The sequence below is a fragment of the Plectropomus leopardus genome, chromosome 1 (assembly GCF_026936395.1).
Source record: "Plectropomus leopardus strain MGB_pleo_1.0 chromosome 1, ASM2693639v1, whole genome shotgun sequence".
Lineage (NCBI taxonomy): Eukaryota > Metazoa > Chordata > Actinopteri > Perciformes > Serranidae > Plectropomus > Plectropomus leopardus.
In genome coordinates, this window is record NC_142176.1 from 1,184,277 (window position 1) to 1,211,534 (window position 27,258).

At 40.2% G+C, this 27,258-nt stretch overlaps 3 protein-coding genes across 6 annotated transcripts; 2 read left to right on the forward strand and 1 right to left on the reverse strand.

Moving 5' to 3' along the window:
- Positions 1-412: 412 nt before the first annotated feature.
- Positions 413-5,994, forward strand: LOC121940257 (G2/mitotic-specific cyclin-B2-like). Its single transcript, XM_088076378.1, has 7 exons — positions 413-574; positions 887-1,033; positions 1,473-1,739; positions 2,495-2,890; positions 3,789-3,929; positions 4,020-4,130; positions 5,439-5,994. Exons 1-7 carry the CDS (start codon positions 548-550, stop codon positions 5,547-5,549), a joined length of 1,200 nt encoding a protein of 399 aa, XP_087932504.1. The 5' UTR covers positions 413-547; the 3' UTR covers positions 5,550-5,994.
- A 999-nt stretch (positions 5,995-6,993) lies between these two features.
- crybgx (crystallin beta gamma X) lies at positions 6,994-13,516 on the reverse strand. The gene is made up of 6 exons (XM_088076458.1): positions 13,416-13,516; positions 12,983-13,031; positions 11,337-11,458; positions 9,088-9,223; positions 7,828-7,967; positions 6,994-7,246 (listed from the first exon to the last, which is right to left on the reverse strand). The coding sequence occupies exons 1-6, from the start codon at positions 13,457-13,459 to the stop codon at positions 7,114-7,116; spliced, it is 624 nt and encodes a 207-aa protein (XP_087932584.1). The 5' UTR covers positions 13,460-13,516; the 3' UTR covers positions 6,994-7,113.
- Positions 13,517-15,635: 2,119 nt separating this feature from the next.
- On the forward strand, positions 15,636-26,872 carry lctla (lactase-like a). 4 transcript variants are annotated; one of them, XM_088076589.1, is made up of 15 exons: positions 15,863-16,209; positions 17,565-17,730; positions 18,238-18,398; positions 19,871-19,958; positions 20,048-20,157; positions 21,580-21,708; positions 21,780-21,875; positions 21,998-22,052; positions 22,188-22,349; positions 22,537-22,811; positions 23,204-23,330; positions 24,052-24,251; positions 24,329-24,392; positions 24,509-24,576; positions 26,360-26,872. In XM_088076589.1, the coding sequence occupies exons 2-14, from the start codon at positions 17,604-17,606 to the stop codon at positions 24,574-24,576; spliced, it is 1,662 nt and encodes a 553-aa protein (XP_087932715.1). In that variant the 5' UTR covers positions 15,863-16,209; positions 17,565-17,603; the 3' UTR covers positions 26,360-26,872. The 4 variants fall into 4 exon arrangements, with proteins under 4 accessions (XP_087932660.1, XP_087932683.1, XP_087932715.1 ...); XM_088076534.1 differs by lacking the exons at positions 15,863-16,209; positions 24,509-24,576 and adding an exon at positions 15,636-15,782; XM_088076557.1 differs by lacking the exon at positions 24,509-24,576 and having other exon boundaries at positions 15,861-15,948.
- Positions 26,873-27,258: the final 386 nt, after the last annotated feature.

Here is a 27,258-nt window from a genome sequence, read left to right on the forward strand (position 1 = left end):
ATTAATGAATATTTGATATTTTTGATTGGAATTGATGTTGGTTGAAAAAAATAAACTGAATGAAAGTAGAAAATGTTAATGCATGATATTTTTAAACAAGTTTTTTAATGCTATTTCGATATTCGATGATAATTTTGTGGTGAGGTGCATTTTTAATATACAACAATATCACTGTTTTTATTACTGATATTTGCCGTAAAAATGAAACATCAAGTGGTGTTAAATGAATAAGTAAAAATATTTTTTTTAAAAAACAAACCCTGGAAATATTTCATTATGATTATCTAAAAATAATAATAAATACGATTATTATTATTATTGTTATTATTCAATTTCCGTCTCTCTGACCTCATTGGCTGTCAGCCAATCAGGAGCGTCCTCTGGGAGCAGGAACCAATCAGATGAGGCGGAGCGCTATTTGAAAGCTGCTGGTCTCCGTGTTGTTTACCTGCAGAAATCTCCGGTGTTCACGGAGCTCGTCGGTAAATCTGTCCGGTCGGAGCTGAAAATAAATCACCGGCTCGTGTCGTCAAGTCTCCGTTCAAACATGACGTCAGTGGAAGCGCGTGCTGCGGTGAGTAAACTTTATTTATTTCCGCTTCGGTAATGTTAGCTCAGTTAGCATGGTTAGCTAACGGCAGCGGCTGCTCCTCTTTCTCCTCCCGAGGTTCTCCTCCCGAGGTTCTCCTCCCGAGGTTCTCCTCCCGAGGTTCTCCTCCCGAGGTTTTATTAAGTTTGAGAAAGGTTTTTAGGTGACTCTTCACACCGGGTCACGTTACTGAGGTGTGTGTGTGTGTGTGTGTGTGTGTGTGTGTGTGTGTGTGTGTGTGTGTGTGTGTGTGTGTGTGTGTGTGTGTGTGTGTGTGTGTGTGTGTGTGTGTTGCAGCGGCTCGCGGCCGCAGAGAGGCCGCTGAAGACGGTGAAAGCGTCCGCAGGTGTGAGGAGAGCTGCTCTGGGAGAGATCACCAACAACATCACCAACAACATCACCAACAACATCGCCGGCAACATCACCGGCAACATGAACACAAAGGTAACTTTATCTACAGCGAGGCAACATCCCCGCCGGTAGGTGTCGCTCCGGAGCCGTGAACACCTGTGAACACCTGTAAACACCTGTAAACACCTGTGAACACCTGTAAACACCTGTAAACACCTGTGAACACCTGTGAACACCTGTGAACACCTGTAAACACCTGTAAACACCTGTGAACACCTGTAAACACCTGTGAACACCTGTAAACACCTGTAAACACCTGTGAACACCTGTAAACACCTGTAAACACCTGTAAACACCTGTAAACACCTGTAAACACCTGTAAACACCTGTGAACACCTGTGAACAGGTGACTTCACTGTGGAAAACTCGTCCTGCTGCTCAAACGTGTTTGTATTTCTTTAAATCTAACGAACCTCTCAGCCCGACACTCCACACAAACTCTGAACGTCTGAAACTGTATTTTCTTCATCAGCGGACCAAAGTAAAACCGCCTGGTGCCCAGAAAGCGAAACCAGCGGCTCCTCCGGCGGTCCGGGTCCCGGTCCCGGTCCCGGCTCCCGCGGACCCCGCCCCCCCAGCGTCAGAGGCCGACGTGTCCACGAAGGAGGAGGAGCAGCTGTGCCAGGCGTTCTCGGAGGCGCTGCTCAGCGTGCAGGACGTGGACGAGCAGGACGCCGACCTGCCGCAGCTGTGCTCCGAATACGTCAAAGACATCTACAGCTACCTGCTGCAGCTGGAGGTGATTCCTGCTCCGTCAGCAGCTGCCTGCTGCTCCGTCTGTGCACGGACTCTCAGCAGCTGCAGCCAGGCTTCACTCTGACACATGCTGTCGTTTTGGTTTATTGAAAAAAAAAATTACCAACATTTTTTCTTTAAATGTCACCTTTTTTAAAGAAGAGAAAAATAACTTTTTTTTAAAAAAGAACAAAAACAAAAGTTTTTTTTCTTTTTACAGGAAAAAAAAAGCCTTTTATTTTATTTTTCTTTCTCACAAATTTTCTTTAGGGAAAAATTCTTTCTAAATATTTTTTTTATCGCCAGAATTTTTTAACTAAATAGGCCTTCCACACCAAAAGTTCTTTAAAGAAAAAAACTTTTCTTTTCAATATCACCCACTTAAAAAAAAATAATAAATTACACAAAATTAAAAAAAACATTTAAGCTAATTTTTTTTTAAAGAAAAAAAAGCCAACATTTTTATTTTAAAAATGTTTAAATAGGAAAAAAGAGAGGAAAAAAACTGCCTTCCAAATCTTCCTATATATATTTTTTAAATCACCTAAAAAGAAAAATTGCCATAAAACTGTAAAGAAAACATGCCTACGATTTTTAAGGGGGAAAATGCATTTTTTTGTCTTTTATAAATTGCCAGACATTAAAAGATGGGCTTTAAAAATAAAGTTTAATCGCCAAAATTTTGAGGCCATTTGTGCACTTTAACTCTGGACTCTTCGTCCTGTGAACGTGTTAAAAAGGCGTCTGAACTCTTCACAGGTGCAGCAGGCGGTGCGAGCGAACTACATGCAGGGTTACGAGATCACGGAGCGCATGCGCGCTCTGCTGGTGGACTGGCTGGTCCAGGTTCACTCCAGGTTCCAGCTGCTGCAGGAGACTCTGTACCTCACCGTGGCCATCCTGGACCGTTTCCTGCAGGTACAGCCGGTGTCTCGCAGGAAGCTGCAGCTGGCCGGCGTGACGGCCATGCTGGTGGCGTGTAAATACGAGGAGATGTACGCTCCGGAGGTGGGAGACTTCGCCTACATCACAGACAACGCTTTCACCAAGTCTCAGATCCTGGAGATGGAGCAGCTGGTCCTGAGGAGCCTCAACTTCCAGCTGGGACGTCCTCTTCCTCTGCACTTCCTGCGACGGGCCTCCAAGGTCGCCGACGTGAGTCCACGCATCAGTTCCCCTAAAATACTTACAGTCAAGGTGCTGGACGGCGTGCGGACGCAGAGCTCCAGCGTTCATTGGGTCTGGGGTTTTCAGGGTGTCAGAGTGCAGCTCACTTTAGAAATGTTCAGGAGCAGACTCGCCCCTGACCACCAACACTCGGCTCTGAGAGAAAAAGCTGCAGGTCTTAGTCTCTGTGACCTGATGCAGGTCTTTCAGACCACACCTGTGGTCCTGATGCAGGTCTTTCAGACCACACCTGTGGTCCTGATGCAGGTCTTTCAGACCACACCTGTGGTCCTGATGCAGGTGTTTCAGACCACACCTGTGGTCCTGATGCAGGTCTTTCAGACCACACCTGTGGTCCTGATGCAGGTCTTTCAGACCACACCTGTTTGAGCTTTAAAGCAGCTGCTGAGAGGGAAGCTGCTGCGCGTAAAAGCGTCTAATGACGTGCACACAATCCTGTCACACGAACTCATCAGAATTTTATTTTGTTTTTCTTTTTTAATCATTTTTCTTTCTCTTATTTTCAGCTAATTTTATTGTCCAGAAACAAAAAAAGGTGTTTTGTTTTGTTGGTTTTTTTTACTTTTTCTTTTTGCTTATTTTCAGGTAATTTTTTGTAACTTGAAATAAGTTTTTGCTCATTTTTGGGGTTCGTCTTGTTAAGTTGGCGTAGGCGTCTCACGGTGTTTTTGAAAGAAATGACGTGTGTGTGTGTGTGTGTGTGTGTGTGTGTGTGTGTGTGTGTGTGTGTGTGTGTGTGTGTGTGTGTGTGTGTGTGTGTGTGTGTGTGTGTGTGTGTGTGTGTGTGTGTGTGTGTGTGTGTGTGTGTGTGTGTGTGTGTGTGTGTGTGTGTGTGTGTGTGTGTGTGTGTGTGTGTCTGTCTCAGTCTGATGTAGAGAGACACACTCTGGCCAAGTACCTGATGGAGCTGACCCTCCTCGACTACGACATGGTCCACTATCGTCCCTCTGAGGTGGCCGCTGCGTCTCTGTGTCTGTCCCAGCTGCTGCTGGACGGCGTGTCCTGGGTGAGTCCCGCACGCTCAAACACCGAAACAAACTCTTTAACGTGTGTAACTGAATTTTAGCGTTTTTTGAATCCGTCTGTCTGCTCTCAGTCTCCGACGCAGCAGCACTACTCCACCTACGACGCCGCTCACCTGAAGCCCATCATGCAGCACATCGCCAAAAATGTTGTGACGGTAAACGAGGGGAAGACAAAGTTCCAGGTGAGTCGACCGACAGGAAACACGACAACTTCAGATTATGAGCTCAGATTAACCCTTTAGAGACTGTGTCTCATTTTAGTCTCTTTTCTTCTTCCTGTTGTGATAACTGTGTGTGTGTTGATGCATGTGTCCTAAATGTAGTCCAGATTGTGTATTTGAGTGTAATCAGTGAATTTGCAGCTCAGCTCCTACAATAAGTCTAAAATACACTGTGGAAACTAAATAGTTACATTCAGACTGTTCAGGTCCAAAAATGCTCCATTGAAACCCATTCAAACTGACATTTTTGATCCCACAGCCATCAGAGCAGAAAAACAGGACTTGTATTATTTCTGGGTGTCATTCTGGGCTTTTGACTCTGAATTTGTCATTTTGACTATTTTCCACCTGATGAGGTCATTTTGACCATATTTGGCATATGGAGGAAATACATGCTATTTCCACTAGGTGACCTGTCACAGTCAATGTAGCTGCTGATCACTGACATATCCCAGACTGTCAGCAGCTACACTCACACACTGACATATCCCAGACTGTCAGCAGCTACACTCACACACTGACATATCCCAGACTGTCAGCAGCTACACTCACACACTGACATATCCCAGACTGTCAGCAGCTACACTCACACACTGACATATCCCAGACTGTCAGCAGCTACACTCACACACTGACATATCCCAGACTGTCAGCAGCTACACTCACACACTGACATATCCCAGACTGTCAGCAGCTACACTCACACACTGAGGAGGAGGAGACTCAACATCACTCAGTTTTTGTGGGTTTTTTTTTTTTTTTGAGACATCAGGATAAAAACCTAGCATTGAATATTTGATGTTTATAATTGGGACTGATGTCGGTTGAAGATAAAACTTGATTAAAGTTGAAAATTATGGTAATGAATAATATTTTTCATAGCCTGATTTTGAGAAGCACATTTTGTGTGCAGACTGATGTGAGTTTGAGTGTTTGGAATATGTCAGTGATTAGCTTTTTTAATGCAGTTTCAGACTGTGATAATAAGAAAAATCTTTGTAGTCTGTTGAAAATAATTCTCTTTTGCAGGGTTTTATTTTTATTTTATTTTTTTCAATTTAAAAACATAGTGGCATCATCACAGAACTGGCAATTAAAGGGTTAAAATTCTGAAAGTTAATATTTATTTTTGATTAGAAGAAGAAAATCATTAATTTATAATATTAAAGTTTGATTTTGAAAAGAGCATTTTGTGTACTGATGGATGTGAGTGTGTGTGTGATATGAAGGCGGGCTCTAAAGGGTTAACCTCCGTGTGCTCCTCTTCAGGCGGTCAGGAACAAATACTCGAGCAGCAAACTGATGAAGATCAGCCTCGTCCCGCAGCTCAGGTCGTCCGTCATCAGCAGCCTGGCGGCTCCGCTCATCAACAATCACTGAGACGCCGTTTACGCTTCGTCACTCGCACTTTATTTTAGATCTGACCTGTGGAGAAACTTCTACTTTTTAGTAAAATGTTTTTAATGTTTGATGCAAACTTTTTTTAAAACGATATCGATATTTCACTCAAAGATAGATTTTCCTGCAGAGTCAATCAGCCTGACGCAGAAGTTGTGCAGCTTCCAGTCAGAAGTTTGCCACCAGCTTCTATTTTTTTCTACTTTTCTTGACTTCTTAGCTGCTTTATTTGAGTTTCCGTCTACCTCGCAGGTGAAGCAAGTGCCTTATTTTTCTCTCAGTGTTTGGTCACAAATGTAAACTCTTTCCTCTTTGTGCTCGATCGTGTGTTTTAACATCTTGTGCGTAGTTTGAAGTTTGGGATTCATGTTTCATGGACTTTGTCAGTTTTTCTTCTCTGTTCGTAAAATAAAATGTTTCAGACTGAGCTGTTTGTATTTTGGATCATTCTTTGGGATTTCAGCATGTCTGTAGGATTTTAGGATGTTGGTGGATTTTTGGTACATTTCACAGACTTTAGGACAATTTTAGGATGTTACTCGGATTTCAAGACATTTGCTGGATTATTGGGATGTTTCTAAGATTTTAGATTGTTTTCTCAGATTTCAGAACATTTCAAGGATTTCAGGACCTTTTGTAGGATTTTAGCACAATTTTAGGATGTGTGTCCTCTGTTGGGGGTGTGGGGGATTTTCCTCTGGCTCTTTTTTTTAATCAACAAGCTCTATTTTGATGCTGTTTTATGCTCTCTGACACCTTTTGGAGACTAAAAGGACAAAATCAATTCAGTGTCAATCACTTTATTTTTTTATTGTGGATTAGAAAGTGTTTGGGGGCCACCAGGCACCCTGTCAGGGGCCAGGTTTGGTGCACAGGCTGTAAGTTTCTCACTGCTTCATACTCTGAGCGCAGCATGTACTCTGGGCACAGACGGAGCAGCAGAACAGCAGGATCAGTGGGTCTCAGTTTGCTTTAACTGCACTCTGCAGCAGCTGCTCCTCTCATCTATCGATGTGATCAGCTCTGACCGGATCCACAGATCAATAATCTACCCAACGACTCAAACTAAAAGTGCCGCTGAGGAAAAAAATAACTCATGAAGAGCTCTGCCTGCGCTCTTTATGGATCCACAGACACATCTGAACTTAGAGAGGGGACACAGATTGAGACAAAGGGACACGTATGTTTTTGCTGCAGCCAACGTCTGAATTTTGGGTTTTGTTGACCCAGCTGTCAGTGCATCCATTTTTTTTAAATAACCATGGAGAACCTGTTTATTGCGACGCCCCATTTTAATACGGGGATGAGTCAGTCTCTGTTTTAACACCTTGAAAATCATTTTTACGAAAACGAAAAAGCTTCTGCAGCTGTTCTTCACCGACCAAAGAATCGATTCTTCACATAAAGTCAAAGTAACTACAAAGAGTTTGTCTTTTCTCACAGTTTATTACCAAAATAAGTTTTGTAGAGTGTAAAGCTGACAGGTTTCCTGTGCGTGTGTGTGTGTGTGTGTGTGTGTGTGCGGTAGGTCAGAGCTGCTGTTTGCTCAGTTGAAGCGGACTCTGCGCATCGAGCCCACAGTGCTGTTCTGGCTGCCCCAGTCAGAGAAGTTGTTGTAGTCGCGTTTCTCCAGAACGTAGTGAGGTCCTCTGTAGTTCGGCTCCTGATACACCACCCAGCTGCAACACACACACACACACACACACACACACACACACACACACACACACACACACACACAAACACACACACGGAGGTCGGTGAAGATGCAAGTTTACTGCAAAGTGTTAACCCTTTACACAGTTCACTCTGCACACAAAATGAACTTTTCAAAATCAGGTTATAAAAAATATTGTACATTAATATTATTTTCTACTTTCACAGAGATTTATTTTTTTAACCAACATCATAATCATAAATATTAAATATTTATTCATTTTCATTTTGCCCTTTAAATGCCAGGTTTTTGTCATGATGCCACTGTGTTTTAGATGAAAAATAAATTATTTTCAATATCCTCCATGCCAAGTATGCCAAATTTGTACAGTCATACCGCTCTGTGCATAAAATGCAATTTTCAAAATCAGACTACAAAAAAGTATGATACACTAATATTATTTTCTACTCTCATTAAGTCATTTTCTCAAACCGACATCAGTCCTAATCATAAATATCAAATATTCATAAATTTTTCAGAATGTGAAGTTGAATAGTTCCTCTCTTTTGTCTGCGACTGGGTCTCTGGATGACATGTACTTACGCTCCTCCGAGCACGCGGATGGAGGCGACTCTGTTGAGGCTGTAGCGGCTCATCAGATTCGGGATGTCGTCCTGGATCTCCATCTTCTTCCCGGAGAAGCCGGCGCGCTCAAACAGCTGAGCTCGACCCGGATTGTTGTCCTGGAAACAGCAGAGAGACTTTCGGTGACTCTGTGTCAGAGCACGACTGCATGTAATATTTGGCTTTGCACATTTTAATACTTATTATTAACTCTTTGAAAACTCCTTTATGAAGCCTTTCACAAGTCTTTAAACCTCTGAACTTTGAGCAAATTGGTGCAATTTCTTTTTTAAAAAAGTGTTATATTATGAATAAAAACAGTGAACAAGTACTCTAAAAACCCAATACTTAAGTAATATTAATATTAACATTTAATCAATTTTTAGCAAATTCTCTTGCACTTTTTGCTAATTTCTCACAACTTTTGGGTCATTTTTTCTTTTATAACTCATTATGTTCTCCCTGTTTGTTTGGTTTCTTTTTAAGTAAAAACCAAAAGAGAAAATGACCTGCGAAAGGTACCTAAAAATTGTAATAATTTTGGAACATAATTTTAAATAAGAATTATGATACAAATACAGTTTTTCCTTAAAAAAAAAATACATTTTCCCGATTTCCTTATTTTTTATTAATTCATTTTTATTTTATTGGAATATTTCTTCCCGAGCTGCTCGTTGCCTTTGTTCCCCATGTTTTAAATACTGTAATAGTGAAAAGTGTCTGAAAGCAGCGCAAAAAAAGTGATGTTGCTCCAGGTTAAAAAATCAAAACAAATGAAAGTAAATCAAATTATTATAATTTTTTTTTAATTTAAATATATAATATATATAAACATAGAACAGAAATATAGTTTTTTCTTTGGCTTTTTTCCTTATACAGTTTTCTTTAGCTTTTTAAAGATAATTTTTTTAAATTTACTAATATCTTGCAATGCCAAGAATTTTTCTCATCCGTTGCTCACTGCTTCCCCCTTCATGGTTTAAAAAAAAATGCACCAATTTGCTCAGAGGTCAAAGGTTAAAATACTTGCAAAAGGTTTCAAAGGGTTAAACCATAACATGATCTTTTTCTGACCCAAACCGACTGGTTACATGTGTTTATGTAACCACAGTCAAACTTAAAGATTTAGAGTAAATGCGTCATAATAACGTTCAAACGTGACATCTTTGTCTTAGAGAAAATATCGACATTTATGGTGTTTGTGTGCTGAGCGTCTGAAACTGTGACCTGTGTTTTCACCTGTTTGACGGCACGGACGGAGGAGACGTGGTCCGCCTGAGCGCACCACTTGTCGTAACAGTTGTACTCTCCGCGGTCTGACATGTCCCACAGGTACTGACGGCCCCGGAAGTTCTCGTGCTCGTAACCGACCCATCTTTAAATAAGAGGGAGGAGAGTCAGAGACAGAGTCAGGAAAAAATAACGGGCGGCTGAAAAATCTGTCAGACCTAAAATAACATTTCCAGTCAGCACTGATTTCCTCTCTGAGGTAAATAAAACACATAAAATAACTGTTTTCCATGAATCTCGGTGGACAAATGAAGTTATAGTGATTCAAACTGAAATTTACAAAGTCAGAAAATTATAACTGTCCAGAATTTGACTCTAAACCCAACAAACTGATCTGAAGAGCTGCGTAACATTTGACTGAGACGGCATTAACTTTCAAATTGTGTAAATTCGATCCAAATTTATTTATTAAGCACATTTGAAAGCACCAAAGTGACCAAAGTGCTGTGCATCAATAAATACATTAAAAACAACTATAAAAAAGATTTGAAAATGCAAATATAAAATATGCCCAATGGAAAAGTCACTTTCAAGAAAACTCCCATTTCCCGCCAAAAAAATTCAAAAAAGTACAAAAATTGAGCGGATCATCCGGAGGTCTCCCCTCATACGTGAGACCACTCTCATGTATAAAGGGCTCGCCTTTCCATCATGGCTCCATAACACGCCTACGTGGCCTTGGATCGGAAAGAAATTAAGAGGCAGATGTATTTTATATTTATAATTTTCATTTGTGCAGATTTAGGGTTAATGGAAACCCACCTACAGAGATAAGTTTGTTGCAGAAGTCAAAATATGTGTGCTTCATGGTCAAGTTTCACCTGCAGATTTACAAACTGAACTCTGGACTTTGATTCTGTTTCTCACACAGATGAACCATCAGACTGGAAATCCCAATTTTGGATCAATATTCATCTGTGCATCAAACTGCTTGATAATAAATTCTGCTCAAAGACAGATGAACAGATTAACAGCAGGACGCACACGTGCAGACTCCCACCTGAACCACTGGGTTTAACCCTTTGAAACCCGAGCACGTTCATTTCTTTCAAAAACACGTGAATAAGGTGATGAGCAAATTAACAGCACGTGGCCCAAAAACGTGCAGAAATTTGTTTTAAATAAAAACAAGAAAGCTACCTGACATTAAGCAAAAAAAAAGTACGTAAAATGAGTTTTTGTTTTTGTTGTTTTTCATGTATTCGTGAATTTTAAACATAGAATTATAATGATTATAAATAAAGCTTTCTTTCTACATTTTTCTGTCGTTTTTTTGCTTTTAAATTATTATAATTGCCCCGTTTTTAAAAACTAATCTTCCGTTGATTTTCATGTCATTTCCATCTTCAATGTGTGTAACAGCTCTTACTGCGTTACGTTGTTTTTTCACGTGTTTTTGAAAGAAATCAAAACACTTCGCTAAAGTTTCAAAGGGTTAACATCGCTGGTTTAATGAAATAAACTTGTACACATTTTAGAGAGAGTTTAGAGAGTGTTTTCTGTGTGTGTGTGTGTATGTGTGTTGTAGTGTGTGTGTTGCAGTGTGTGTGTGTTGCAGTGTGTTGCAGTGTGTGTGTGTGTGTGTGTGTGTTGCAGTGTGTTGCAGTGTGTGTGTGTGTGTGTGTGTGTTGCAGTGTGTTGCAGTATGTGAGTGTGTGTTGCAGTATGTGAGTGTGTGTGTTGCAGTATGAGTGTGTGTGTTGCAGTGAGTGTGTGTTGCAGTGTGTGTGTTGCAGTATGAGTGTGTGTGTTGCAGTATGTGAGTGTGTGTGTTGCAGTATGAGTGTGTGTGTTGCAGTGAGTGTGTGTTGCAGTGTGTGTGTTGCAGTATGAGTGTGTGTGTTGCAGTGTGTTGCAGTATGTGAGTGTGTGTTGCAGTGTGTGTGTTGCAGTATGAGTGTGTGTTTTGCAGTGTGTTGCAGTATGTGAGTGTGTGTTGCAGTGTGTGTGTTGCAGTATGAGTGTGTGTGTTGCAGTATGAGTGTGTGTTTTGCAGTGTGTTGCAGTATGAGTGTGTGTGTTGCAGTATGAGTGTGTGTGTTGCAGTGAGTGTGTGTTGCAGTGTGTGTGTTGCAGTATGAGTGTGTGTTTTGCAGTGTGTTGCAGTATGTGAGTGTGTGTTGCAGTGTGTGTGTTGCAGTATGAGTGTGTGTGTTGCAGTGCGGGGCGGGGGCCTGCAGGTGGCGGTGTGCACTCACGCTCCGCTCTCCACCTGCACAGAGTTACATCTCTCGGGGAAGTTCTTGTCGTTGAGTCGCGCGCAGTCGGAGCTCAGGTCCAGACGTCTGCCGGCGAAGTTCCTCTGCTCGAAAAGGGTCACCTGAGGACACGTGACAGACAGGTGTTTCTGATCAACGCGCATTTCATCACTGTCACGTTCATTCTGTCACGTGCCTGTTAGTTTGACACTTTTTCTGAAGTTTTGCCACAAAAACCTCTGACAGCTTTATTTTACTCTCCCTCTCTCCTGCTGTTCATTTTATCGATCTTTTTAATTCGGGATTGACAGATAACCACAACACAGAGTGAAGTGTCTCTCCCTCTTTTTTCTCTTTTTAAGGAGAACAGGAAAAATACATATCGTCTCCGCAATGAAAAATATTAACCATAAATCATATAAATATTGTTAAATACTTTTAACAGTTAAATGAAACGTGTTGATAATCTGGCTGTAAACAAACATAAACAAGATTAAAGAGAAAAGAGGAGGAAAATTACGTTAAAAAAATAGAAACACAGGGTTGGTGAGGATTTAAAGACGTCTATGAAATAGTTCAATTTTGGAGTAAACTTATTAGAGCTATTTTTCACTGTTAAACTTATCGTCTCTAATTTAAGAAAGGAAAAAACATCCTGGAGACACAAAGAAATAGACGGGGGTTTAGGAGTAAAATGCGACGCCCAAAAAAGGGAAGTAAAAGCTCGTATTTTTGATTGTGAAGAGTTAATTTGGAGTTGTTCGGATGATATCCCAAATACAGCTATAAAAGGATCCGTCTTTATCTGGACTCCGATCTTTTCAAAAGAAATCAAACCGGTCTGCTGAGGTGCCGAAGGCCGAAAACTTTTGTTGTGAAAAGCATCTGAACGCAGCACAGGAAGAACGATATCCATCCAGGTTTCAAAGGGTTAATTAATGCTGCTCTCTGATGCAGGCAGCTGCAGACGCAGATCCCCGGACAAGTGAGACTGAGACCTCCAAGTTCCCCAAAAATAGACCCAGCCAGCAGGGAACGTTCCCACAACATTGGCTAACGTTACAGACAAGTTGCAACGTTTTAGAAAAAACGTTTTAATCTAATGTTCAAAGAACATTTTATTTATTTATTTATATAGCTCTTTATCTAAACTACAACTTTTTTCAACATTACAAAAAAGTCAACTTTTTCTTCCGTTTTTTCAGCGTGCTGTACTACGGCATTATTAGATATCCAAAACTACGAACTTCGACTTTCTCAGACATTTTTTTGATGTGTGAAACTGACTTCTTTGAGCATTACAAATGTCGACTTTTTCGGTTCACACATGCACGTTGTTTCAAGCGTAAGCAAAGTTTACGCAGATATCGAATTTAAGAGCAGATGTGAGCAGACAGTCAAAAATACCAGATATAAGAAACAACATTAGCCAGTGTTGTGGGAACATTTCCTGCTCGCTGGGTTTACGCTAAGCTACGTAGCTTTAGGTGTAAAAAAAACACTCCTGAAAATATTTTTACCACGAAATCCTACATAGTATTATATAATAAATGAAAACAGCGAAAAAGTGCCGTAAAACTTCAGTACAGAGTCGATATGAAACAAGAAAAGTTTCAAACCAACAAAAGTCGGAGCGGTGCACTCACCCTCCCACTGGACCCGTAGAAGGCACGTTGGAGCACAGACCCCAGCTTGCTGCAGATATAGAAGCAGTTTTCGTGAATTATTTGACCCAAAACACACAAATGATTGATTCCTGCAGATGATATAGAAGCATATGATGGCGTGTTGACGCCGTGTCGTTGTGGTTACAGATTACACCTGAGATGATTTATCGTGCTTTAAATTTAAACCAAAAACTACAAAGCGTGTGTGTGTGTGTGTGTGTGTGTGTGTGTGTGTGTGTGTGTGTATGTGTGTGTGTGTGTCTCCTGCAGTGATCACAAAATCAGGTGATTTTGGGAAACTTGGAGGCGTCACAGAGAGGCAGAGCGGCAGAGCCGGCAGGAGGAGGGTGTGATGGCGGGTGGTGTGACCCCCAGGGGCCCCGCCCGGCCGCCGCCCGGCGCTCACACATACCTGGTTTGTTGGGCTAATCCTGGGACCTTAGTAAAGATGTTCATGTCAGCTCTGCGACGCAACAAGAAAGCCCCTTAAATACCGACAGGTGAGGACGGCCGACAGGTACTGGAAAGCTCAGAGGGCTTCTGCAACAGTCGCCGGGGCCCTGGACGCCATTGATATGCTAAACACACACAAATCACGCTGCACACACACACACACACACACACACACACACACACACACACACACACACTCACGTAAGCTACAAACACAGAAAAAACATACAAACACACACAGCAATAGAAACAGATGTGTGCATGCAGGTGCACAAACAACAAGCCGAGAGTTTCTGTACACACACACACACACACACACACACACACACACACACACACACGCACACACTAACATGTAAACGTGAGAGTGCAGTGCCAACAGTTTCAGCTTTGAGCATTTCAGCGTTTTATGACACAATGAGGTGTAAACAATGCAGCGTATGATAATGGACGTATTCACGCTTTGTTCAGGCCGGCTCTCCAACACGCTGTATTCACTGCAGAGGTCATGACCCCGGGGGGGGGGCACTGACAGAGCTCCACTGTAGATTTACCTCCATGTACTTGAACAAGTGAATTTCCCACAAGTGGGATAAATAAATGTGTCTAAGTCTAAGTCTAACGTACAGATCAGACTTTACTGCTCCGGCTGTTAAACTGCTGCATGTTTCTGTCACTGGAAACCTGCAGGAACACGCTCTGACAAACTGACGTCAAAATACAGTAAAATGAAAAAAGTATGTTTCCAAAATCCAGTGAAACATCATGAATCTGGACGCTCTTTTTGAGCCGTAATAACAGTTAACAAAACCAGCAGGCTGCTCTTGGATTTTACATATTATGCATAATATTTTTTATTTTTCTTGTTTTTATTTTTGGAAATAGGTCAGTTCTTATAATCTGCACCTCTAACCCGAACCGAACAAGCGTCAGCTGTTCACGCACACACGTTTTGGTCTCGCCAGAAGATTAACACATTCATCGCCATGTTGGCAAGGTGACTTAATTAATTAAATTTAATTAATTAGAATTAATTAATGAAAGCGTGTTCAACCTCCTGCCAACAATATGTGGTTAAAGACATTTTACTGTCCGTTCGAACCTGGAACCTGGAAGGTTCTTAGAAAAAATCTAAGGTCTTTAGAAACAAAAATAGAAATCTCTCCAAAATTATATTGATTTTTTGACCTCCCTGCCTGTTTTTTTTTATTGTTTATTGTTTTTATTTGTTTTGTTTTATTGGTTTTTTTACACTCCCCCAATTTATCTATTTATTTATTTATCTATTTATTTATTATCATTGTTGTTATTATTATTAACCTCAGATGCGTTCATTTTTGCGTTATCATGCAGTTGGAAATTAACATTTCATCAGCGCTGTGGTTCATGTGTGGATATTTAGGGAAATGTGTGGAAAAATCATATTTTTCTTCATGTAACACTGTATCGATTTTTGTCTCCAAACATGAAAACTGACGATGAGAATTTATTCTGACTCCTCTCTCATGCCGTCTCTTGGCTGTGCACATTCTGTCAGAGCTACTTGTGTTTGCAGCTAAAAACAGTTTAACCCTTTGAAACCCGAGCAAACTGGCTTGATTTTTTTAAAAAAAAAAAAAAAAACATGGCAGGAAGACAATGAGCAAAGAATAGATGACCCACAAATTAGCACAACATTATAATAAAATTACACAAAAAAAACTGAACATTAAATTATAAATACAAACAAATGTAATTTTTAAAATTGTGTAACATAATATTAAATATGTTTTTATAATTATCTCTTCCTGGCTTTTTTCCCCTCGCTTCTAAAGAATAAATTTCTAAATCTGCCAGTTTCTCTCAGTGTGTGTGGAACATTTCTCACCAAGTTGCTCATTGCCTTTTTTTTCATGTTTTTGAGACAAATGACACCAATGTGCTTAAGGGTTAAAAACTTGAAGTTTCAGAGGGTTAAAGTGTCTCGTGGAGCGTCATGAGGCCGAGCTGCAGGCGCATCAGTGACATGAACTTTGCTTACAGTGTCAGAATCTCTCCTTTCTCCAAAAGATCTGTTTGCACCAGCAGATTCGCCGTCACACTCCGCTGACTCCAAATGGAGCTCATTCAGAGCGGGCGTAGGGGGGCCAGGGGGCCCAGGGGGGCGAGGGGGGCCGGGCAGGGGCTGATGAACAGCAGAAAATGTCCCTGGATGCTTCACTCTGTTTTGTTTTTGTACCATTGACTGTGAACCTGCCGGGGACACGAGGGAGCGTTAACCAGGTCCAGAAGCTTGGGGACGTTTCCTGTATTTTGGAGCAGTTTCCAGCGGAGACAAATGCAGCAGGTCAGACATCTATATGTGTCCTGAGAGAGACGGACGCGGCCGAGACAGACGCTGAGAGACAGACGCTGAGGGACAGACGCTGAGGGACAGACGCTGAGGGACAGACGCTGAGGGACAGATGTAGGGAGAGAGACGACGCAGGGGGCTTTGGCAGGAGGAATCTCAGGCAACTTTTCTTTTGAAATCTCTTTGGTGAAGCTTTGCAGCAGCTTGACATGTCGCTGATCCTGACCGCGCTGGACAAGCTGGCGTACTTTCTGTCCCTGATCGCGTTTTGCGTCAGCGTGTCTTACAGCTGGCTGAAATGAAACTAGAGCCTTCCTCTCTGTTCTCTGATAATGAGCGGCTGTTGTTTCAGTGGATATTTAACAAATGACCCCGAGGTTTGGGCAGTGAGTTAGGATGCTTTTTCACCCGACACATTTACGTGAGTTTCTTTGTTTCACTTAAAAAAACAACTTTAAGACTGGATTTACGCTGCAAGTCTTGATGCCTAATTTTGGATTTGTCGCCTATATCCGATTTTTTTTGACTGCCTGCTTATATCTTCTCTTAAATCCGATATCTGCATTTACATCTGCTGAAACTTTGCTTGTGCTTGAAAGAACGCACATCTGTAAACGGATAAAGCCGACATTTCTAATGCCCCCAAAATCACACTGTAGCACGCTGAAAAAATGCAGAAAAAGTTGATGTTTTGTAATATCGGAAACAGTCATAGATTAGCACGTCAAAAAACACCTTAGTATAGCATGATGAAAAAATGTCCAAGATTCCAAATTTTTACTGTCTTAGCACGTCGAAAAACAGCCAAAAAAGTCGACATTTTTAATGTCAACATATATTTTTTCTTGTTTTTGTGTTCTTATTTTCAGGTAATTTTCTTGTAACTTTTTATTAATTTCTTTCTATTTTTTGGCACATTTCTTGTTAAAATGCTTGTTGCACTCTTCCAGTGTTTTTGTGAGAAATCAAGCCAACTAGCTCAGGTGTCAAAAGGCACATTGCAAGAAATTAGTAAAATGTGACAAAAAGAAAATGAGCTGAAAATTAGTTTTTAAAAAGAATGAAAAAAACTAGAAAACTATAATTATTTTCATTAAATATTTAAAATTCTGTTGCAGAATTTATTTATTATTTCCAGCACTTTTTTTTTTAGATCATACTCGTTTTTTTTTGTTTTTTTTTACTTTTCTCTGTTTTGTGTTGGGTTTGGTTGGTTGGTTTTTTCAGGTTATTTTCTTGTAAACTTTCACAAATTTCTTCCTAGCTTTTCGGTTGTTGCTTGTTGCCCTCTTCCCATGTTTTTGGGAGAAATCAAGCCAATTTGCACAACTGTCAAAGGCTTAAAAAACAGCAACAGTCCTCTATTTCTGCTTTCTGAGCACATGTAACTACGTCATTAAAATGCACCATCGTCACAGTTTCAACTTACCGAGGACTCGTGATGCCTGACGTGTCTGCTTAGACTACAGACTCATCTGCAAATATCTGGATCATATCTGGTTTATTTACATATGTGCATGAGGCCTGAAACCAAACTGTAAATATCTGATTCCATGTGCTTTCTAATTGCTTGTATGTTCATGATACACATCCCATCTGTGACACAGAAGAGGAAAAAAATGGAATTGGGCCCCTTGAACCATGAAGTGTAAATCCAGCCTAAATCCATCCTCGGCTTCTCTCGCTCATAGTCCTACAGGAGATTCAACCATGTGGCTGTTTTGACAGATTTTGGATGCCAGTCTAAGATCAGTGAAATCATGTTTTGTCATTCAGGTGTAACTAAAGACAGTGAGCTCTTTGCCAAACACCACGATGCTGCAGCGGTGCATCCTGAGGCCGTACCACGTGCTCGCACTGGTGCTGTGTGTCTCCGCCAGAGAGGACTTTGACTGGACCAAGAATGAGAGGACGTCGTTTTACTACGGCACCTTCCCCACTGGTAGGACACAAAACTAAACACTAAATATTCATTTAGCGCAGCCAAGTGCTAAAGAGTGTAAAGGGTGCAACTGGGATGTGCTGCAAGTATTCAAAGGGATACCACAGGGGTCGATTTTGGGTCCTTTATTATTTACAATATACATAAATTATATAGTGCAGAATATACCAAACTCTGCCTTTTATTTCTATGCAGATGATAATGTCCTCTGAATTCCCCACTCCCCAAAGGCTTTTGAGTACCTTTAACATGCATTTAACCCTTTAAAACCTGGATTAAAAATCACTCACAAAAAGTCTGTTAAAAGTGAAAAAAAAGACCTGAAAATGAGATTAAAAAGAGAGAAAGGAAGAGAATCAACAGAAAATGACTAGGGGAACAATAAATCTTTATTTACATTCAGATTCAGGCAGTTTCTTTTACTTTTTACTAATTTCTTTCTTATTTCTGGGTCACTTCATTTTAAGTAGCTCATTTCCTTCTGTCTATGTTTTTTTTCCTCGGCAGGTTTCTCGTGGGGTGCCGGCAGCTCGGCTTATCAGACTGAAGGAGCCTGGAACATAGACGGAAAAGGGATGAGCATCTGGGATGCATTCGCCCACAAAAAGGGGAAAATATTCCTAAATGACACGGGAGACGCCTCCTGTGAGGGCTACTACAAATTCAAGGTGACAGGCAGAAGAAACTTTAATTCATCTCCAGAAAAAGAAACGGTGTTAAAGAGTGTAAACGTGATGGCAAAACATTTTAGCTCAGTTCATTTTTTTAGTTTGTTTTTAATCCCTCATCCATTTCTGTAGGATTTAGAGTAAAGTTTCTATACATGTATGTTCATGTCATGGATTTTCTTGAAAAAAAAAATCAGGTTGAACTGTAGGTGTCAGACAGATACCTACAGTATCAGTAAAGCACAGTACAAGTATCTACAGATGGAATAAAACCACTGAATGGTATGCAAATTAACTGTTTTTAAAAAATTAATAAATGGTGGAGTAATGTTACATTTTTGTTTTTGTTATATGTCTACAGCAGGCATGTCAAACTGGTCCACAGGGGGGCCGGTGTGGCTGCAGGTTTTTGTGCCAACCAACCAAGAGCACACAGTTTGACCAATCAACTGTCTGAAGACGGAGATCAGTTGATTACATAAGTCAAGTCTGGTGTGCTGCTACTTGGTTGGAAACAAAACCTGCAGCCACACCGGCCCCCCTGTGGACCGGTTTGACATGCCTGGTCTACAGTGATTAGTATTAATTTCCCACGAGCAAGTGTAAAAGAAATTGGAAGAATCTTTCCTGTGAAAATCAACAGTTTAAGTATCAGAAAAAATTGGGGTTTTTTTTTGGCTCTTTGAATCTGCAGCTCTCAGTTTTTTATGTAGGATAAAAAATAGAACTGTATTTATAGAAATGTTTTGCAAGAAAGTGAAACCTGTTATTAATTTGATTACTGCAACTATTCAGCAGCAGCTATTTAAATGGAAACATGTTGCCAAGTTTTCCTAGTTTTCCTCAGAAAACAGAGCAAGTTTTAACCCAATTCAGTTAAAAATGAACTCATTTTGTGCACTTTCATGCATTTTATGCACATACACAGAATTACAAAAATGCTGAAATTTAGCACAGACAGCCAAAGTTCAAAAAATCATAACTTAAAATGTATTTTGAGTACAGCTATAGGATTTTGCAGAGTCTTATGAATTTAATTGGAGTTTCAACATGAATTTCTTTCAAGAGAATCTGAGATATGAACTGGGAGAAGTTCTGGATGTGTGATCCATAAACAAAATTTACTTAAAGTAACTTCAAACTATCTTATTCCACTCATTTTGACAGTAAGTTTAATATTATGTAGAGTGAAATATTAAAACTCAACTTTCAAGTTGCGTATCTTTTTGGCTATAACTTTCAATCACAATATTGGAAATATTCCTCGCATAAATCCTCTATATTTGGCATCTTTGGGAACAATAAGATGTCCACAAGAATTTTGAGAAAAGATGTGGCAGCTTTGGGAACTTAACTTGACTGGACTGAGACAGCTCTCAAAGTTCTCATCTGATTCTGGGTGAGAGAGACACCAAAACAAAAGCATATTTCTCCACATGTAAAACTGTTTCCTGTTGTTTTGGTTTTTTTAGGACGACATCAACCTGATGAAGGACATGAAGCTGAATCATTACCGTTTCTCCATCTCCTGGCCGCGGATTTTACCGAGCGGAGTGAAAAGTAAATGTAGACGCTGCCTTTTTATAATTCTATGTTGTATAATTTAATGATGGTGAATACTGATATGAATTCACTGCTGATTCTTTCAGGCGAACACATCAATGAAAAGGGAATCAAATATTATGAAGACCTGATCAACATGCTGCTGGACAATAAGATCACACCCATCGTGACTCTGTACCACTGGGATTTACCACAGGTCAAACATTTTTAGTATTTCAGTATTTTTTATTCTCTGTTTTGCATATTTTTGTTTTTCTTTTTGTAATTCATGTAAAGCGTCTTTGAAAAGCGCTATTTAGGTGCTATCTATAATTATTAGCAGTAGTGTTAACAGACTGACAGAAGCTGCAGAGTGGATTGTTTTTATTTTTATCTAACCTTTATTTATACAAGTGTTCTCGCTGAGACACCAGGTGTTATTCTCAAGAGTGACCTCTTCCAAACATGCAATATTACAACAATCAGTTACAGACAGACAGATAAATCAAAACGGTACATACAATACTGAGGTCAAAGTGTACAGTAGACGACAAGGACAAACACGCCTCATAGACAGAAACGAGTTACATATACAGAAACGCGCTGCATACACCAAAACAAACAAAAGCAAAATTCTGCAAATAAAAAAATGTGCTGCATATATGAAAAAAAATGCAAAGAGAAAATTCTGCAAATACAGAAACACGCTGCATATACGAAAACAAACGCAAAAAGAAAATGCTGCATATCTACTCACACAGCGGAAGTGCTCAGCGGCTCTTGAAGGGCTGGAGCACTTTTTCTTTTTACAGCGTTTTCCTTTTGCATTTGTTTTCTTTTATACGGCGCGTTTCTGTGTATGCAACTCCTTTCTGTTGATGCAGCACGTTTACCCTTGCCGGCCACCGTAAAAGTGTCAAGTGGGAGCAGATCAAATACTAAAAACAAAGCACGTTTCCAAAGATGTTTTTTCCAGTGCCCTTAAAATAAGTTTAAAATTCCCTGGTGCGATCAAGCTGGACAGCTGCAGATCCTGCTGTAGCGGGTTCCAGGTTGAAGTAGGAAAATGCTTTCTTGCCGAGCTCTGGACGCACTGAGGGAACACTGAGGGAACACTGAGGGAACGCCGATGGTGATAAAGGCCTGTGAGCATTGGCTATGACTGCACTGTTTGCACGAGATGCAGGAGGATAAATATGTCGGCAGCAGTCCAAGGAGTGATTTGTAATTGAAGTTATACCGATGCAAAAGTCTACGTGTGGACAATGATGACGAGCTGACCAGAGAGTACAAAGTGTAACGCAGAGGCGTTCATGTAGACAATGTCGCCGTAGTCCAGAAGAGGTAAGAAAGAAGCAACAACAAGCCGTTTCCTGGCGTTAAATGAAAAACACGATTTGTTCCTAAAGAAGAAGCCTAGTTTTTATTTCAGTTTCTATAACAGATGTTCATCAGTTAGGAGGTATTTATAAGAGGCCACAAACTCGATCGCGGTGCCTTGTGTGGATGTGATTGCAGGGAGAACTGCTGGCACCGTTTTTTTGGAACAGCAAACCCTTTGTTTTGTCAGTGTCAGATGGAACAAGCGCAACTGAATAATGTCGATACTGCTGGATCCTGAACCGGTGTCACTCTGCAGGTCTTACAGGAGAAATACGGCGGCTGGCAGAACGTCTCCATGGTCAACTACTTCAATGACTTCGCCAACCTTTGCTTCGAGAGATTTGGGAACAAAGTGAAGTACTGGATCACGTTCAACAACCCCTGGGTACGTCAGCTCAAAGAGAGAAATCTCCCGTCCCGTGAGCACGTGTCTGATGTGTCCTCTTGTGCTTTCAGTCCATCGCTGTGGAGGGATATGAGACGGGGGAGCACGCACCCGGACTGAAGCTGAGGGGAACGGGAGCGTACAAAGCTGCTCACCACATCATCAAGGTACGACTGCACAGAGGACAGTTCACGTAGAAGGTAGATTTATTATTAGATTTTTTTAAACAAAGCTTAAAAACTGAAATGACAGTTTGTCCTTCGTCTAATTTGTTCTGTCTCTGAAACAGGCTCACGCTAAAGTTTGGCACACTTACGACATGCAGTGGAGAAGCAAACAGAAAGGTAAAAAAAGAACAACTGACGCCACACGTTTGTTTTGACTTTGGTATTTTGTTGTGATTGAGCTGCTGGACAGTAACGTGTGTGTGTGTGTGTGTGTGTGTGTGTGTGTGTGTGTGTGTGTGTGTGTGTGTCCAGGCCTGGTTGGGATCTCGTTAACGGCTGACTGGGGGGAACCGGTGGACATCACCAACCAGAGAGACATCGAGGCAGCAGAGAGATACATCCAGTTCTACATGGGATGGTTCGCGACTCCCATCTTCCACGGAGACTACCCCCAGGTTATGAAAGACTACATCGGTACGTCACGCTCAGATGTCATACATGTTTTGTTGGCCAAGAAGGACATAAATGAGTCCCAAACGCTTTCTGTTAACCTTTAACAATAAATATCATCGACTTTTCCACGTTCCACATTTTTGTAAAACTGTGAATTTGTTTTGTTTTTTTTTAAAAAAAGTAAGAAAGTGTTTTTTCCTACCCTCAGGTAGGAAGAGCGGCCAGCAGGGCCTGGGAGCGTCTCGGCTGCCCGTCTTCTCGCCTCAGGAGAAGAGTTACATCAAGGGAACCTGCGACTTCCTCGGCCTCGGACACTTCACCACTCGTTACGTCACCCTGAAGAATTACCCGTCGGGCGTTGGAGACAGCTACTTCGCTGATCGGGACCTCGCCGAGCTGGTCGACCCTCAGTGGCCCGATCCAGGATCTGAGTGGCTCTACTCTGTCCCCTGGGGCTTCAGACGCCTGCTGAACTTTGTCAAGGTACGCAACGCAACTTACCATGGCCGTGATGCCAGGCAAATGCTTCAGTGAACGTCACTGATGGAAGTTTTTGTTAATTAATTCATTAATTTTTATCATTTCTAAAATTTAATTTAACTTGTTTTTAACCAGAAAAAAAATATATATATATATATATATATATATATATATATATATATATATATATATATGTATATAACTAGAGAAGAAAAGAGTCTTGAGTTCAGCACTTAATATACCTTTTGTTAAATATAAGTCTGGCACTTTAACAGGACTGTTAATGTCATCTTTTTTAAGCTCTTTCTAGATGTCAGGCATCTCAGACGTGCTTTTGTACACATGTACACATGTACACATGTCATCCTGAATGTAATCCGATGTGACTCCAACAGACTCAGTATGGAAACCCGATGATATACGTGACGGAAAACGGCGTGTCAGAGAAAATGCTGTGCACTGACCTCTGTGACGACTGGAGGATGCAGTACTACAAAGATTACATCAACGAAATGCTCAAAGGTGAAACTACAAACACTCAACTCAACACAAAGATAACTGCACTCAACACAAAGATAACGGCACTCAACACAAAGATAACTGCATTCAACACAAAGATAACTGCACTCAATACCAAGATGATTGCACTCAACACAAAGGCAACACAGTCAACACAAAGATAACTGCATTCAACACAAAGATAACTGCACTCAATACCAAGATGATTGCACTCAACACAAAGGCAACACAGTCAACACAAAGATAACTGCATTCAACACAAAGAAAACTTACTCAACATAAAGACAACACAGTCAACACAAATATAACATACTCAACACAATGGTAACTGCACTCAACACAAGGAAAACACACTTAACACCATGAAAACACACTCAACACAAAGACAAGATAACACATACAACACAAAGATAACTGCACTCAACACAAAAATAACACCATCAACACAAAGATAACCACTCAACACAAAGAAAACACTGACCACAAAGATAACATACTCAACACAAAGATAACTGCAGTCAACACAAAGAAAACACACTCAACACAAAGATAACATACTCAAAAAAAAGATAACTGCACTCAGCACAAGGACAACACACTCAAGACAGCAGTAACGACAAAAACAGAAAATCTGACCACCTGGTTCGTATTTTGTGCGACTGACAGAGCTGCCACGTCCCTGTTTTCTATCTGTTTGTTTGTTTGTGTGTTTACCTGCTGACAGCGATTAAGGACGGCGTGAACGTGAAGGGTTACACCGCCTGGTCTCTGCTCGATAACTTTGAGTGGGACGAAGGATACTCTGAGCGGTTCGGACTCTACTACGTGGACTTCAGGAACAAAAACAAACCCCGCTACCCGAAGGCGTCTGTCCAGTTTTATAAACGCATCATCAGCTCCAACGGCTTCCCCAATCAGAGAGAGGTAAACACAACGACCACACACCGATGGTTGCACCGCAGCGTGAATATGTCGTTAAACTGTGTGTCGGCTGTTCGCAGGTGGAGAGCTGGAAGAGGAAAGCCGTGGAGACGTGCTCGTCCAGTAACCAGCTGCTGGCTGCAGGTCAGTAAATCGAGATAAAGTGTAGTGAAGCTCGGCGGGGCCAAACAAAGGAAAATTCTGTCTCCAGCTTGTTATTGCTCCGTCTAACAGGGTTTTTCTTTGTTTCGCCCCTCCAGCTAGAAGAAATGCCCAGGGATATCAGGAACATGCAGGAAAGGCTTGGCCAGTGCATGATGAAGTTTAGGTACAAAAAGTTGTTTTTTTATACAATGCTACTTCATACTTCTGCTTCATTTAAGAGACAAATACATTTTGCTTACATTATCCAAAAATTAGCAGGAAATCAGTCAGAAAAAAATCACAAAAGAGAGTTAAAAAAAAAAAACAACCACAGAAATGACCTGGAAAAAGTGTTTTAAAAATTAGAGTTATTCTGTAACATAATTTTAAATATTTAATTATGATCATCATAGATATAGTTTTTCCTGATTTTTCCCTCTTTTTTCCTGGACATTTTTTCCTAGCTTTGTTAAAAAATAATTTTCTACGTCTACTTGTTTGTGAAATACCAAATACCAAGTTGCTTTTTGCCTTTTTCCCATTTTCTCTTTTTCATTTTTTCCTACCGTATCAGTGCTCACTGATTTCTGAGATTCACTAAAATTGTTGGTAAACTAAATTTGATTTTCGATGTTAACATTGAGCCTCAGGCTTTGCTCCTCGGCTTACCCAGTCCCACGGTTTAGGGCTTACTTTTTTCTAGGCTTTTTTATAGTTTTTATTATTTTCAAAGATTGACATACAGTAAATACAATGTAGGCAGGGAATATTAAAAAAAAGATTTAAAAAAAAGAGGACATGGCCTAACAGCGCTAAAGAATAACCCCTTTAAAGAATAATGCATTCAATGATATATAATATTCACACAGCCAACAATATTAATTACAAAGCTAGCAACGGAAACTCTGACGAGTAACAAACAACTCAAATTTAATTTAATAAAATTTTAAAAAACGAGGAAAAAAAAACATCAAAACATAAAAGAGGAAAAATTCAAAAGAGAAAGAATTAGAAGGATAAATATTCTTAATGGTACACAAAAAAAGGAGTTTACGAGCAAGTCAGGCTTCCAGCAGAACCCTTAATGTGTGTTTCCCAGTAATTACGCATTTAAAGTTCACCTTATTCAAGAGTCTGAAAGACGATTTTTCCGACGCTGCCGGATGACCAAGCTGGCTCGACCAGAGGGGTCACTAATGGTGTCCAATAGACTCTATTCAGGATTTTAAATTGAATGAGTCTAGTTTTAAGATCTCTGGACATATTATTATTTTATCCTCAGATTCGCTGCGCGAAAAAAAGCGTATTATTTAGATGGATTGATGACAAAAATGATGGCATAAACTGACCTTTGACCTCATACCAACGGAGTATCTCACACACAGATTCAAGCATAAAGGTATATGATTTTTTTTAAAACTTGGACGCCCTTTTTTATGGTAAAAGATTTGGTGTTAAAGGGAATGGTGGATTACAGCCCCGAAATACTTTTTGGGACTAGGACTAGGGAAGAATGATTTTCACAATGTCATTTTATCTGTTTATTTTTCATATGCTTTGTTTTCTGAGCCTGCCCACATTTTTTTGTTACGTTTCTGTAATTTATGTGTTGCATCGCTGTCGACTATAATTGTATCATACTGAGTGCTCCCTGTACATGCATAGATACCATGATATTCTAAATTATATTGACTGTAAAATATGTTTTATGTTACGTATCGCAAATTTAGGTGAAAAGTTTAGTTTGTGTGGCCAGTTTGTCTTTCCTGTACAGTTTTATTGTTTGATTAGATTATTTTTTAATTACATTGACTGAATTATTAAATTTCAGGGCTAAAGAAATACTGTAATTGTTCCATTGATCCCAGTGAATTTAAATTATTGTGCATCCCTCTGCTGTATTGCATTGCTCGACAGCTGGAACCGTAAGTGAAACATTTAGTGAAATTTGTGTTTGTGTGTTTCAGATCCGCTGATCGGCCACATGGAGATGGTGACAGAGATCGTGGTTCCCACCGTCTGCACGCTCTGCATCCTCCTCAGCGCAGTCTTCCTCATGTTCCTGCTGCGAGGACGCATCTGAACACACACACACACACACACACACACACACACACACACACGAATCTGAGAGTGGCTCCAAAGCTGTAAAACTTAAATGTTAATTTAACTGTCCTGCTGTTCTGTTTCCAGGTCTCACCAAAGAGTCAAAAAGTAAAAAAAACAAACAAACAAAACAAAACAAAACAATAATTGTCTCATCTCTGGAGGAATGGATTCTAGTTTGGTATATTACTATCATTTTTTAACAAACTGGTCTTGTGTGGTTTTAGAGGTAGCTCAGTTTTATTGGCTACTCATCTAACTGCAGAAAGGAGAAACTGTCAACGAGTTTGTAAAATAAAGAAAAAAGAGTGATGAGATAAAGTGTTTGACTCTGTGGATCATAAACTTCAAATAAATACATTTTTAAGACTAAAGTGCTGCTGATTATTGATTTTTGATCACAATTTCCTTTAGAGGGCTTTATCCTCCAAAATAAAATAAAAAAAAAAATAAATAAAACAAAAATAGCTGGGGGTTATAGAATTATATATATATATAAGAAATATATAATAAATAAAATATATGTATGTTAGTATTTGTCTTGTTTTGTGCTTTACTTTTCTTTCTTTTTATTTTGTTTCTTTTCAGGTGTCTTTTTTTTTTTTTTTTTTTTACAAATATCTTGCATTTTTTTATTCCATTTATTGTTAAGTTGCTCATCACCTTCTTCCCATGTCTTTTAAAAAAGCACGCCAGCTCACTCAGGTGTCAAGTTAATTTTAGAGCCTTTACTTTGGTAAACAGCAGGTTTGCTCTTTTA

Excerpts from the sequence above, each read along its gene's own strand:
- LOC121940257 (XM_088076378.1), top strand. The coding sequence starts at position 548 with ATGACGTCAGTGGAAGCGCGTGCTGCG. Across the intron at positions 575-886 it reads CAGTGGAAGCGCGTGCTGCG|CGGCTCGCGGCCGCAGAGAG; the intron begins GTGAGTAAACTT and ends TGTGTGTTGCAG. Across the intron at positions 1,034-1,472 it reads CCGGCAACATGAACACAAAG|CGGACCAAAGTAAAACCGCC; the intron begins GTAACTTTATCT and ends TTTCTTCATCAG.
- crybgx (XM_088076458.1), bottom strand. The coding sequence starts at position 13,459 with ATGAACATCTTTACTAAGGTCCCAGGATTAGCCCAACAAACCAG. Across the intron at positions 11,459-12,982 it reads TCTACGGGTCCAGTGGGAGG|GTGACCCTTTTCGAGCAGAG; the intron begins GTGAGTGCACCG and ends ACGTGTCCTCAG. Across the intron at positions 7,968-9,087 it reads CCGTCCGTGCCGTCAAACAG|GACAACAATCCGGGTCGAGC; the intron begins GTGAAAACACAG and ends TGCTGTTTCCAG.
- lctla (XM_088076534.1), top strand. The coding sequence starts at position 17,604 with ATGCTGCAGCGGTGCATCCTGAGGCCGTACCACGTGCTCGCACTGGTG. Across the intron at positions 22,053-22,187 it reads GTGGAGAAGCAAACAGAAAG|GCCTGGTTGGGATCTCGTTA; the intron begins GTAAAAAAAGAA and ends GTGTGTGTCCAG. Across the intron at positions 22,812-23,203 it reads GCCTGCTGAACTTTGTCAAG|ACTCAGTATGGAAACCCGAT; the intron begins GTACGCAACGCA and ends TGACTCCAACAG.